Source organism: Cherax quadricarinatus, chromosome 14 (assembly GCF_038502225.1).
Source record: "Cherax quadricarinatus isolate ZL_2023a chromosome 14, ASM3850222v1, whole genome shotgun sequence".
Classification (NCBI taxonomy): Eukaryota; Metazoa; Arthropoda; class Malacostraca; order Decapoda; family Parastacidae; genus Cherax; species Cherax quadricarinatus.
Window position 1 is genome coordinate 10,870,333 of NC_091305.1, and position 13,900 is coordinate 10,884,232.

The 13,900-nt window shown below is 37.8% G+C and overlaps 1 protein-coding gene across 2 annotated transcripts in view; it reads right to left on the reverse strand.

Annotated features, from left to right (window-relative positions):
• LOC128698674 (MAM and LDL-receptor class A domain-containing protein 1) overlaps positions 1-13,900 on the reverse strand; it is a 696,795-nt gene that overhangs the window by 446,041 nt on the left and 236,854 nt on the right. For both annotated transcript variants that reach the window (XM_070084847.1, XM_070084846.1), the window contains exons 29-32: positions 11,698-11,820; positions 4,142-4,272; positions 3,506-3,779; positions 3,044-3,159 (exon numbers count right to left, since the gene is read on the reverse strand). In XM_070084847.1, coding sequence (XP_069940948.1) covers positions 3,044-3,159; positions 3,506-3,779; positions 4,142-4,272; positions 11,698-11,820 — 644 coding nt within the window. The remainder of the gene's footprint in view (positions 1-3,043; positions 3,160-3,505; positions 3,780-4,141; positions 4,273-11,697; positions 11,821-13,900) is intronic.

The window sequence follows — 13,900 nt, forward strand, 5'->3', positions numbered from 1 at the left end:
AACAAGTTAAGAAAGCCTAGGGAAAGTATGGATTTGTCAGTTAAAAACAGAGTAGGGGAGTTAGTATATGGGGAGAGGGAGGTATTAGGTAGATGGCGAGAATATTTTGAGGAACTTTTAAATGTTGAGGAAGAAAGGGAGACAGTAATTTCATGCACTGGCCAGAGAGGTATACCATCTTTTAGGAGTGAAGAAGAGCAGAATGTAAGTGTGGTGGAGGTACGTGAGTCATTACATAGAATGAAAGGGGGTAAAGCAGCTGGAACTGATGGGATCATGACAGAAATGTTAAAAGCAGGGGGGGGATACAGTGTTGGAGTGGCTGGTACTTTTGTTTAATAAATGTATGAAAGAGGGGAAGGTACCTAGGGATTGGCGGAGAGCATGTATAGTCCCTTTATATAAAGGGAAAGGGGACAAAAGAGATTGTAAAAATTATAGAGGAATAAGTTTACTGATTATACCAGGAAAAGTGTACGGTAGGGTTATAATTGAAAGAATTAGAGGTAAGACAGAATGTAGGATTGCGGATGAGCAAGGAGGTTTCAGAGTGGGTAGGGGATGTGTAGATCAAGTGTTTACATTGAAGCATATATGTCAACAGTATTTAGATAAAGGTAGGGAAGATTTTATTGCATTTATGGATTTAGAAAAGGCATATGATAGAGTGGATAGAGGAGCAATGTGGCAGATGTTGCAAGTATATGGAATAGGTGGTAAGTTACTAAATGCTGTAAAGAGTTTTTATGAGGATAGTGAGGCTCAGGTTAGGGTGTGTAGAAAAGAGGGAGACTACTTCCCGGTAAAAGTAGGTCTTAGACAGGGATGTGTAATGTCACCATGGTTGTTTAATATATTTATAGATGGGGTTGTAAAAGAAGTAAATGCTAGGGTGTTCAGGAGAGGGGTGGGATTAAATTATGGGGAATCAAATTCAAAATGGGAATTAACACAGTTACTTTTTGCTGATGATACTGTGCTTATGGGAGATTCTAAAGAAAAACTGCAAAGGTTAGTGGATGAGTTTGGGAATGTGTGTAAAGGTAGAAAGTTGAAAGTGAACATAGAAAAGAGTAAAGTGATGAGGGTATCAAATGATTTAGATAAAGAAAAATTGGATATCAAATTGGGGAGGAGGAGTATGGAAGAAGTGAATGTTTTCAGATACTTGGGAGTTGACGTGTTGGCGGATGGATTTATGAAGGATGAGGTTAATCATAGAATTGATGAGGGAAAAAAGGTGAGTGGTGCGTTGAGTTATATGTGGAGTCAAAAAACATTATCTATGGAGGCAAAGAAGGGAATGTATGAAAGTATAGTAGTACCAACACTCTTATATGGGTGTGAAGCTTGGGTGGTAAATGCAGCAGCGAGGAGACGGTTGGAGGCAGTGGAGATGTCCTGTCTAAGGGCAATGTGTGGTGTAAATATTATGCAGAAAATTCGGAGTGTGGAAATTAGGAAAAGGTGTGGAGTTAATAAAAGTATTAGTCAGAGGGCAGGAGAGGGGTTGTTGAGGTGGTTTGGTCATTTAGAGAGAATGGATCAAAGTAGAATGACATGGAAAGCATATAAATCTATAAGGTAAGGAAGGCGAGGTAGGGGTCATCCTCGAAAGGGTTGGAAAGAGGGGGTAAAGGAGGTTTTGTGGGCGAGGGGCTTGGACTTCCAGCAAGCGTGCATGAGCATGTTAGATAGGAGTGAATGGAGACGAATGGTACTTGGGACCTGAAGATCTGTTGGAGTGTGAGCAGGGTAATATTTAGTGAAGGGATTTAGGGAAACCGGTTATTTTCATATAGTTGGACTTGAGTCCTGGAAATGGGAAGTACAATGCCTGCACTTTAAAGGAGGGGTTTGGGATATTGGCAGTTTGGAGGGATATGCTGTGTATCTTTATACGTATATGCTTCTAAACTGTTGTATTCTGAGCACCTCTGCAAAAACAGTGATAATGTGTGAGTGTGGTGAAAGTGTTGAATGATGATGAAAGCATTTTCTTTTTGGGGATTTTCTTTCTTTTTTGGGTCACCCTGCCTCGGAGGGAGACAGCTGACTTGTTGAAAAAAAAAGTATTGGCGTCATGAGCAGAGAGAGACTTAGCAATTTTAATGTGCACCTGCACACCAGCACAGTGTGTAAGTATATTTAGGTACAGGTACACATAAGTATAATTATCAGAGTACATATAAAATATGCAGTAACTTTAAAACACTTGAAATTTTGGAAAATTTCCTGACATAATAGATGTGGTCATGGAGAATGTAAACAAACCAGGTGGGGGGGCGCCGTATTTGTAAGACCGCTTGCTGTATAGCAAATTTTGGTGATAATTTGACATTGCCATATTAGCGGAACACCGTAAGGCGAAACACCATAAAGCGGGGCCCTACTGTACTGTGCTTGAGGATTCCTCAACTATTTACTCATTACATCAAACTTCTAATTGTTTCAATTTCGTTGTTTTAAATTGTGCGAAATCGTAATACTGTATTTTTTATATACACTATATGAAAACTGTAATTATTCTCTACTGAACTTACTAAAGCCATATAATGTGAGCTAGTTGAATATTCAATTTTCTTCTATTCACTGTAACTCACCTAATGACCATATGTAAAATCATAGCACTGTTATTGCCTTACTAATCTTAAGTTAGTCTTAAGCTTGCCCGAAATGCTCTGCATATAAAGGGGCTTTTGGCATTTTCACCAAACTGTTACACTCCTTTGTACAAACATGCATCATGCTAAAATAAACTTGTTACTGTTATTGTTATGCAAAAGATATGTGATCCTGATAGCAGGTCCTTCATGTTCATTATTTGGGATTATGGTCTTTACTGTCATGGCTGTACTGAATGAGCTTCAGCTCCCTCAGAATGGTGATGGCATGTACAGACCAAACTAGAAATCATGGACAATTAGAATTAAACATGGGGCCATCAGAGAGAAGAGTGAACAGAATAAGCATGCCAGGGCAGTGAAGAAGGCTTTGACTTAGCATTAATGTCACTTCATGAAATTAGTAATCCATTACATACCATCCTGACCAACAGTATTCCTGATCTCATGCTTTCTCCATACTTGAGGTACCAGAAAGACAAACAGGCACTATCTTGGAATGGCACCTCTTCACTTATTAGCTGAGAAACACCACCTGAAAATTTCCTCTCATTATTATAATGCTATTTTTTATCTACCTTACTAGCCATTTCCCAGTAAGGCAGAACTTTTTTTAATTTTCATTAAAGGTTCTTTTTAATATATTTGATTACAATTTCAATAAACAGTACATATCCTGCTTAAAATTCTGACTGAATGCAAACTAATTTTAAAATGTGTAGCTTTAATTATTAAAATGCAATGTTAAATGTAATTTTTAATAGTAAATACACCTCAGAAATAATAATGTCTAACTTTAGCTTTTTACTTCCAAAACTGTTACTCATTTTCATCAACTTAAACTACAACTAGAATATGACAACAATAATAATATATCATACCAGTGACACCATCTACTGTGAAGTCAATATAAGCATAGAGCCCATCTTGAGATGTGTGATCAGTAAAAGGCCCAGACACTATATCTGGGTCAATGGTGAAGCCTTGTCCCACAAGCCATGGCAGAGTGCTCATAAACACATTACTCCAGCCACAAAGACTCTCATCAAAATCACAAGATAATATGTTGCTAGGACAGTGATCTGGAACAAGGCTGATGTCATCCAAGACCACAGAATTACCAAACTCTTCGGGATATTCAGCTTTAAATGCAAGCTGTATAGAATGAGAGGAAAAAATTTTGAGTAAAGATGGTTTAGATAAACAAAACCAATTAGTATTCTCTAGAGTAGGTTATAACGAAACATGGTAAAGACAGAATGAGATGAATCAGTTATTAACTAATGAATAATCTTATTTATAGTGTTTCAAATATAATATCTATTTAAATTATACATGAAAATTATAGTGTTTCAAATATAAGATCTATTAAATTATACATGAAACGAACCTTCAAAGCTCATTAAAAAAAAAAATATTAAAAAAACTGAACCATACCACACCTAAATTACTCACTTTGAATGTTCAATAATTTGAAAATATCTTCTTCTCTATATGATTATGCTCTCATTACTAACCTTCATAGTTCTGTTAACGTTGACATCTACTCGGCCTAGTGTCCAGCCGTTGATACGGTTTCCAGCGTGGCTCCATAATTCATTTTCATTTCCTTCTTCTCCAATTGCCAATAAGCCTATTGTGCTTAAACCTATATAAAAAAATAAATAAATAAATATACAAATATAAGGAAGTTGAAACTGAACACAGGAAAGAGCAAGGTGATGAGGGTAACAAATGAGTTAGGGAATGAGAGACTGGATATCAGACTGGAAGGAGGAAGTATGGAGGAATTGAATGTGTTCAGATATTTGGGAGTGGACTTGGTAGATGGGTATATGAAAGACAAGGTGAACCATAGACCTGATGAAGGAAAAAAGGTGGGTGGTGTACCGAAGTATCTACAGAGAGAAAAAAATGTTATCCATGGAGGAAGAGGGAAATGTATTAGTGTAAAGTGGTACCAACACTCATACATGGGTGTGAAGCATGTTGCAGCAAGGTGGAGGAGGTTGGAGGCAGTGGAGATGTCATGTCTAAGGGTAACGTGTGGCATAAATATCAGGCAGAGAATTCACAGTTAGGAGATTAGGAGGAGGTGAGGAGTTACTGAAAGTATTATTCAGAGGGCTGAAGAGGGGCTGTTGAGGTGGTTTGGTCATTTAGAGAGGATGGAGCAAAATAGGATTACTTGGATGGTGTAAAAATCTGTAGTGGAGGGAAGGGTAGGTAAGGATTGCCCTAGAAAAGGATGGAGGGGGAACAGGTTAAAATAGGTTTTGTGTGCAAGAGGCTTGGACATACAACAGGCATGTGTGAGCAAGTAAGATAGGAGTGAGTGAAGACGAAACGTTTTTGGGACTAGACGAGCTATTGGAGTGTGAGCAGGGTAATGTTTTGTGAAGGGATTTAGGGAAACCAGTTAGCTGGACTTCAGTCCTGGAGGTGGTAAATACAATGCTCACACTTTAAAGAAGGGGTTTGGGATATTGGCTGTTTGGAGTGACATCTGAACTGTCGTATTTGGCCACCTCTGCAAAGATAGTGATTGTGTGTGAATGATGGTGAAGGTATTGAATGATGGTGAAAGTGTTTCTTTTTTTGGGTCACCTTGCCTCAGAAAGAGATGGCCAATGTGTTGGAAAAAATATATACATATTTTCTTCTTTTTATCAACATGTTGGCCATCTCCCATCAAGGCAGTGACAAAAAAAAAAAAAAACTTACACCCTCATTCACACACATAATCAATATCTTTGCAGTGACATGCAGTTTGGATGTCACTCCAAACAGGACACATCCCAAATCCCACCTTTAAAGCGCAGACACTGTACTTCAGAGAGCAGGATTGTAGATGAGCAAGGAGGCTTTAGAATTGGTAGGGGATGTGTAGATCAGGTGTTTACAATGAAGCATATATGTGAACAGTATTTAGATAAAGGTAGGGAAGTTTTCATTGCATTTATGGATTTAGAAAAGGCAAATGATAGAGTGGATAGGAGAGCAATGTGGCAGATGTTGCAAGTGTATGGAATAGGCAACATCTAGTTATCTTGCTCATACACCAGGAAATCAGGTCTTGTTAGCCAGGAAAACTGTTTAACTGGACTTAAGTTTTGCAAATGAAAAGTACAGTGCCTGTACAGTGGAACCTCGACTTACGAGTGTCTCAACATATGAGTTTTTTGAGATACGAGCAGTCACTGTGTTGATATTTTTGCTCTGAGTTACGAGTGAACTTTCCCTTCAATCCACAACCCGCACACCGCTTGTTTATCCATGATTTAATGCTTTAATTTCATGGACATCATCATCCTATTCTTCTAAGCACTGTCCTTTGCACTTACTTTCTTAGGACCCATGGTTAGAAAAAACAAATTTGGCAAAATAACTCTACAAAATGCAAGCAAAACATGAGAGAAATGCTTCCACAGTGAGGTAAACAGTGCAATGAGTTGGCGGCATTCTGAAGCTCCTCGTTATTATTATTATTATTATTATTATTATTACAGCCTCTCCTCACTTAGCAATGTATTCGTTTACCAATGACTCGAACTTATGACAGGCTCTCTTCAGGTCGCTTGTTCTATCTAGACTGGAATACTGCTGCACACTAACAGCACCTTTCAAGGCAGGTGAAATTGCTGACCTAGAAAATGTACAGAGAACCTTCACGGCAAGCATAACAGAGATAAAACACCTCAATTACTGGGAATGCTTGAAGTTCCTGAACCTGTACTCCCTGGAATGCAGGTGGGAGAGATACATGATTATATACACCTGGAAAATCCTAGAGGGACTAGTACCGAACTTGCACACGAAAATCACTCACAATGAAAACAAAAGACTCGGCAGACGATGCAACATTCCCCCAGTGAAAAGCAGGGGTGTCACTAGCACGTTAAGAGACAATATAATAAGTGTCAGGGGCCCGAGACTGTTCAACTGCCTCCCAGCATACATAAGGGGATTACCAATAGACCCCTGGCTGTCTTCAAGCAGGCACTGGACAAGCACATAAAGTCGGTACTTGACCAGCTGGGCTGTGGCTCGTACGTTGGATTGCATGCAGCCAGCAGTAACAGCCTGGTTGATCAGGCTCTGATCCACCATGATGCCTGGTCACAGACCGGGCCGCGGGGGCGTTGACCCCCGGAACTCTCTCCAGGTAAACTCCAGTATGCATACCTAAATAATGTATATTAGAGCTGATTTTCTCTCTTCTGTTTATTACAATATACAGTACGAATGTTATAAATGGTGCAAAGGTGACATTAAAACAATATCAGAGGTAGTTGACACAAACCCACTACCATTATAGTATGCTCCTCACTTAGTGACGAATTTGTTTACCGACGTGGTCTTAGGAACGGAACTCCATCGTTAAATGAGGAGCGGCTGTATAATTATTATTTTTTTATTTTTTTTTTTCAACAAGTTGGCCGTCTCCCACCAAGGCAGGGTGACCCAAAAAAGAAAGAAAATCCCCAAAAAGAAAATACTTTCATCATCATTCAACACTTTCACCACACTCACACATTATCACTGCTTTTGCAGAGGTGCTCAGAATACAACAGCTTAGAAGCATATACGTATAAAGATACACAACATATCCCTCCAAACTGCCAATATCCCAAACCCCTCCTTTAAAGTGCAGGCATTGTACTTCCCATTTCCAGGACTCAAGTCCGACTATATGAACATAACCGGTTTCCCTGAATCCCTTCACTAAATATTACCCTGCTCACACTCCAACAGATCGTCAGGTCCCAAGTATCATTTGCCTCCATTCACTCCTATCTAACACGCTCATGCACGCTTGCTGGAAGTCTAAGCCCCTCGCCCACAAAACCTCCTTTACCCCCTCTTTCCAACCCTTTCGAGGATGACCCCTACCCCTCCTTCCTTCCCCTATAGATTTATATGCTTTCCATGTCATTCTACTTTGATCCATTCTCTCTAAATGACCAAACCACCTCAACAACCCCTCTTCTGCCCTCTGACTAATGCTTTTATTAACTCCACACCTTTTCCTAATTTCCACACTCCGAATTTTCTGCATAATATTTACACCACACATTGCCCTTAGACAGGACATCTCCACTGCCTCCAACCGTCTCCTCGCTGCTGCATTTACCACCCAAGCTTCACATCCATATAAGAGTGTTGTTACTACTATACTTTCATACATTCCCTTCTTTGCCTCCATAGATAACGTTTTTTGACTCCACATATACCTTAATGCACCACTCACCTCTTTTCCCTCATCAATTCTATGATTAACCTCATCCTTCATAAATCCATCCGCCGACACGTCAACTCCCAAGTATCTGAAAACATTCACTTCTTCCATACTCCTCCTCCCCAATTTGATATCCAATTTTTCTTTATCTAAATCATTTGATACCCTCATCACCTTACTCTTTTCTATGTTCACTTTCAACTTTTTACCTTTACACACATTCTCAAACTCATCCACTAACCTTTGCAATTTTTCTTTAGAATCTCCCATAAGCACAGTATCATCAGCAAAAAGTAACTGTGTCAATTCCCATTTTGAATTTGATTCCCCATAATTTAATCCCACCCCTCTCCCGAACACCCTAGCATTTACTTCTTTTACAACCCCATCTATAAATATATTAAACAACCATGGTGACATTACACATCCCTGTCTAAGACCTACTTTTACCGGAAGTATTCTCCCTCTCTTCTACACACCCTAACCTGAGCCTCACTATCCTCATAAAAGCTCTTTACAGCATATAGTAACTTACCACCTATTCCATATACTTGCAACATCTGCCACATTGCTCCTCTATCCACTCTATCATATGCCTTTTCTAAATCCATAAATGCAATAAAAACTTCCCTACCTTTATCTAAATACTGTTCACATATATACTTCAATGTAAACACTTGATCTACACATCCCCTACCCACTCTGAAGCCTCCCTGCTCATCTGCAATCCTACATTCTGTCTTACCTCTAATTCTTTCAATTATAACCCTACCGTATACTTTTCCTGGTATACTCAGTAAACTTATTCCTCTATAATTTTTACAATCTCTTTTGTCCCCTTTCCCTTTATATAAAGGGACTATACATGCTCTCCGCCAATCCCTAGGTACCTTCCCCTCTTTCATACATTTATTAAACAAAAGTACCAACCACTCCAACACTATATCCCCCCCTGCTTTTAACATTTCTGTCATGATCCCATCAGTTCCAGCTGCTTTACCCTCTTTCATTCTACGTAATGCCTCACGTACCTCCACCACACTTACATTCTGCTCTTCTTCACTCCTAAAAGATGGTATACCTCCCTGGCCAGTGCATGAAATTACCGCCCCCCTTTCTTCCTTAACATTTAAAAGTTCCTCAAAATATTCTCGCCATCTACCTAATACCTCCCTCTCCCCATCTACTAACTCCCCTAATCTGTTTTTAACTGACAAATCCATACTTTCCCTAGGCTTTCTTAACTTGTTTAACTCACTCCAAAATTTTTTCTTATTTTCATTAAAATTTCTTGACAGTGCCTCTCCCACTCTATCATCTGCTCTCCTTTTCCACTCTCTCACCACTCTCTTCACCTTTCTTTTACTCTCCATATACTCTGCTCTTCTTATAACACTTCTGCTTTGTAAAAACCTCTCGTAAGCTACCTTTTTCTCTTTTATCACACCCTTTACTTCATCATTCTACCAATCACTCCTCTTTCCTCCTGCCCCCACCCTCCTATAACCACAAACTTCTGCCCCACATTCTAATACTGCATTTTTAAAACTATTCCAACCCTCTTCAACCCCCCCACTACTCATCTTTGCACTAGCCCACCTTTCTGCCAATAGTCGCTTATATACTCTAACTGTATCTACAACTAAATAATGATCCGATATATCAGTTGCCCCTCTATAAACATGTACATCCTGGAGCCTACCCATCAACCTTTTATCCACCAATACATAATCTAACAAACTACTTTCATTACGTGCTACATCGTACCTTGTATATTTATTTATCCTCTTTTTCATAAAATATGTATTACTTATTACCAAATTTCTTTCTACACATAGCTCAATTAAAGGCTCCCCATTTACATTTACCCCTGGCACCCCAAATTTACCTACTACTCCCTCTATAACATTTTTACCCACTTTAGCATTGAAATCCCTTACCACCATTACTCTCACACTTGATTCAAAACTCCCCATGCATTCACTCAACATTTCCCAGAATTATTATTATTATTATTATTAATTTAGGGAACTAAAGCTTGCTCATTATTATTATTATTATTATTATTCGATCTGTGATGCCACAACATCAGCTGAGTGTGCACTTGTTTACATCTCCATGGAAGCATTTCTCTTGTTTTGCTTGTATTTTGTAGAGTTATTTTGCCAAATTTCTTTTTTCTAACCATGGGTCCTAAGAAAGTCAGTGCAAAGAACAGTGCTGAGAAGAAAAAGAGGATGATGTCCATGGAAGTAAATCAGGACATCATAGATAAACACAGGGAAGGTATGCGGGTTGTGGACTTGGCCAGACAGTACAAGCGTAGTACTTCTACCATATGTACAATACTAAAGCAGGAGGAGGAGTCGATAAAGGCTATAACGCCAGCCAAGGGCATTACAAATTGTAGCAATTAAGTTCAGCAATAAGGTGTAGCATTAAGAGTGTAGCAAGTAAATCAGTGAAAAGTGAAGTGAACAAAAAATATAAAATAAATTTTAACAGTTAAGTTCATTGATAAAGTGTAGAATTAAGAGTATAGCAAGTAAGTTATGCGATAGAAAAAGCACGAAACGAAACGAACTCCTCCAATCTCCTCTGCCTATCTTTGTTGTTGGGGTTTATAGGGCCACTGACAGCATACACCACTCTGCCTATCCCACCCTATCCCAGGTAAGTTTGTATGTACAATTTATACAACCAGTTTATTTATTTACATTCTCTATTATGTTTTTATACAATATTTCTTATTTATAAATACACTGTTTCAGTGTTTTCCTTATGAAACTAGTGATCTAGTGCAGTTAGCCTCACAAACTCTGTTTTCTCTTAAAAAGACCTCTGAAGGGAAAGCATGGGAAGCATGGTCAGTGTGGGAGCGGCAATGGCTGCCACCGCTCATCACATAATGACATATTTTATTAATTCTAGAGTATATATCATGTTTCTATGTTAGTTATAGTGTTTATTATGTCATATTAGATGAATTGTGATAGATAAATAAGCCGGAGAGTTAATATTAACGTCATATTGAAGTATTTTGTCCCGCCTCCTGAGAGCAGGAATTCCACTGGAATGGATTAATGGCACTTCAGTTAATTTAAATGAAAAAAACTAATTTGATATACAAGCAAATAGAGTTACAAGTTAGATTGCAAAATGAATTAAACTTATAAATTGAGGTTCCACTATATTTTGAAAGACTGCTGGTGAATTCTGCAGTTTGGTGGATAATGTGCGTGGCAATTTTTGTACACTTCTGAAAAGATGGTTAGGAAGTGAATTATGGTGAATGGGTTTTTTATTTCTTGAAAGGAAGGTCATCCTACCCTGGTGGAATATGGCTAAAATGTTTACAAAATGCAGAAAGTGAATAAGTTAGCAAGACTAAAAATGAAATAGGAGAGTTTTAAATTATTAAACTGCATGAAAACCTGAATCAGGTATAGTACAACAGAAGAACGGTGAGAGGCCATGTATTACTGAGAAAACTTATGCATGAGATAAGGAGCATGAAAAGAGACAAAAATCTCACTAATGGATTCACTTAGTAATGACTGAAGTGAATAGATGCGACATAACAGAGAATATGACAGTAGATATTTACTTTGTATATCACTAATGGATTCACAGGGATTCACTAATGGATTCACATCTATTCACTGTGAAGTGAATAGATGTGATAAAACAGAGAATATGACAGTAGATATTTACTTTGTAAGTGTTTGAATACAATAGGTACAGCATTAAGATGATTCATATTCCTGAGCAAAATTTCATCAACTTTATGACTTTTTACAATTGAGTACATTAAATTACAGATTATTTACAAACCTTCAATGTTATACCAAAATCTGAGGCACTGTTCACCACCACCTGCAGTTAAATATGGTCCAACTAATAAGCCATATCCTTCTGTGTGCAGTGAATCAGCCAACTGCGGGAACATGTAGTGTCCTGCAAAATAAGATTTAGTGTTAAAATTCTTTATTTTAATCATTAATAATTAGATCATACACTGTTTAAGAACCTGACTAGATGATCTATGTTCACTGTTATAGGTACCCTTTTCATTCTAGCTTCCAGTGAATGTTCAATCAATATAATTTAATCTGATTGCATCCTGGTATTAGAAAACCAAAGTGAGAGTAAAATAATTAAGGTTCTTGGAGGATGTCAGTTGTGAGTGAGTTTAATAATACTACTAACAAATCTAAAAGTAGCCTTCAGGACTCTCAACAAACAGTTATTCCACACCCTTCATACAACAAACATCAGGCCCATCTTGGTGTATACAACATCAGTAAGGAACCTGTACCTGAAAAAGCATGTTTAGAAACTGGGAAAAGAGCAGAATTATGCAAGAAGGCTTGTTCCTGAGCTAAAGGGTATAAGCTATGAAAAGAGGTTAATGTAGGTTAAGGTTGCTGGAGGATGTCAGTTGTGAGTGAGTTTAATAATACTACAGTGGAACCTCGACTTGAGAGTCTCCCAACATACGAGTTTTTCAAGATACGAGCCATCACTCGATCAATTTTTTGCTCTGAGTTACGAGCCAACACCTGAGTTACAATCGAGCCTCCCTCGCCTCCACCTCAACCCACAAACCATACTCCGCTTGTTTATTTATGATTTCATGCTTTAATTGCATGGAGATCATCCTCTTTTTCTTCTCAGCACTGTCCTTTGCACTTACTTTCTTAGAACCCATAGTTAGAAAAAAAAATTGGCAAAATAATTCCACAAAATGCAAGAAAATACAAGAGAAATGCTTCCACGGCGAGGTAAACAATGCACTGAGTTGGCGGCATTATGAAGCACCTAGTTATTATTTTTATTATTATTAGTATTAGATCTGTGATCCAGTTAACTAAATATATAGTAATAATAATAATAATAATAATAATAATAATAATAATAATAATAATAATAATAATAATAATAATAATACATATTAATAATAACGAGCAAGCCTCAGAACACTGCCAGTAGTTGGCGCAGTGAATGCCACAACATCAGTTTAGCAGTGCACGTGTTTACGTCACCATGGAAACATTTCTCGTGTTTTGCTTGCATTTTGTAGAGTTATTTTGCTAAATTTCTTTTTTCTAACCATGGGTCCTAAAAAAGTAAGTGCAAAGGACAGTGCTGAGAAGAAAAAGAGGATGATGTACATGGAAGTAAAGGAGGAAATCATAGATAAACACAAGGAAGGTGTGTAGCAATTAAGTTCAATGATAGTGTTGCAACTCCCAATCCTGAGGTGTCTCCTGGTGTCGCAAAATTTAAAAAAAAAAAAAAAAAAAAAATCTTATGAAATGATAGTGAATCTTTTCTCGATTGTAATGACACCAAGAAAACGAAATTTGATGGAAAACTGACGGAATTACGCTCTCACGAAGCTAGCAACCTCGGCGATATTTACAAATCGGTGATTTCGCCCAATTTAGAGCCCTATTTTTGGCTAATTTCATTGTTCCAGTTGACCAAACTCATAGCTATTTCTTTAGAATTCCATTTTTTCTATTGGTTGAGTACAAGAAACTGCCCATTTACCAATTTCAACTACCCAATAACGTGGTCAGAAATTGGCAATTTGGCCAATTTCACGAAAATTAAAAATATGACAATTTCAAAATAAGGTCCAGAATGAACAATGCAGACATTCCAGGCTCTAAAATAACATTTTCTTTGTTCATCAGTCATGTCTCCAGGCCCCTCTGATATTACTCTTGCTTTCTATTTTGAGTTTTTATTCAAACAAAAAATAGAAGATTTACTGTTATGCAGATTAATGCAATATTGTAATAATTGTATAAATAACATCAACCCATTCATGACTGCATATTAGAATGGCTAGTTGGACATTTATTGGACAATGACATCATTTGTTTACTTTTGAACATTGGCAAAAATCAAACATTTCCCCTACTTTGAGCTCCATTTCCATGTTCTTTTTATAGAAAAACCAACCAAAATCACCTTGATTTCTATAATATGTTTTCCGTTCTATCAAGTGAGACCAAGAAAACGAGAA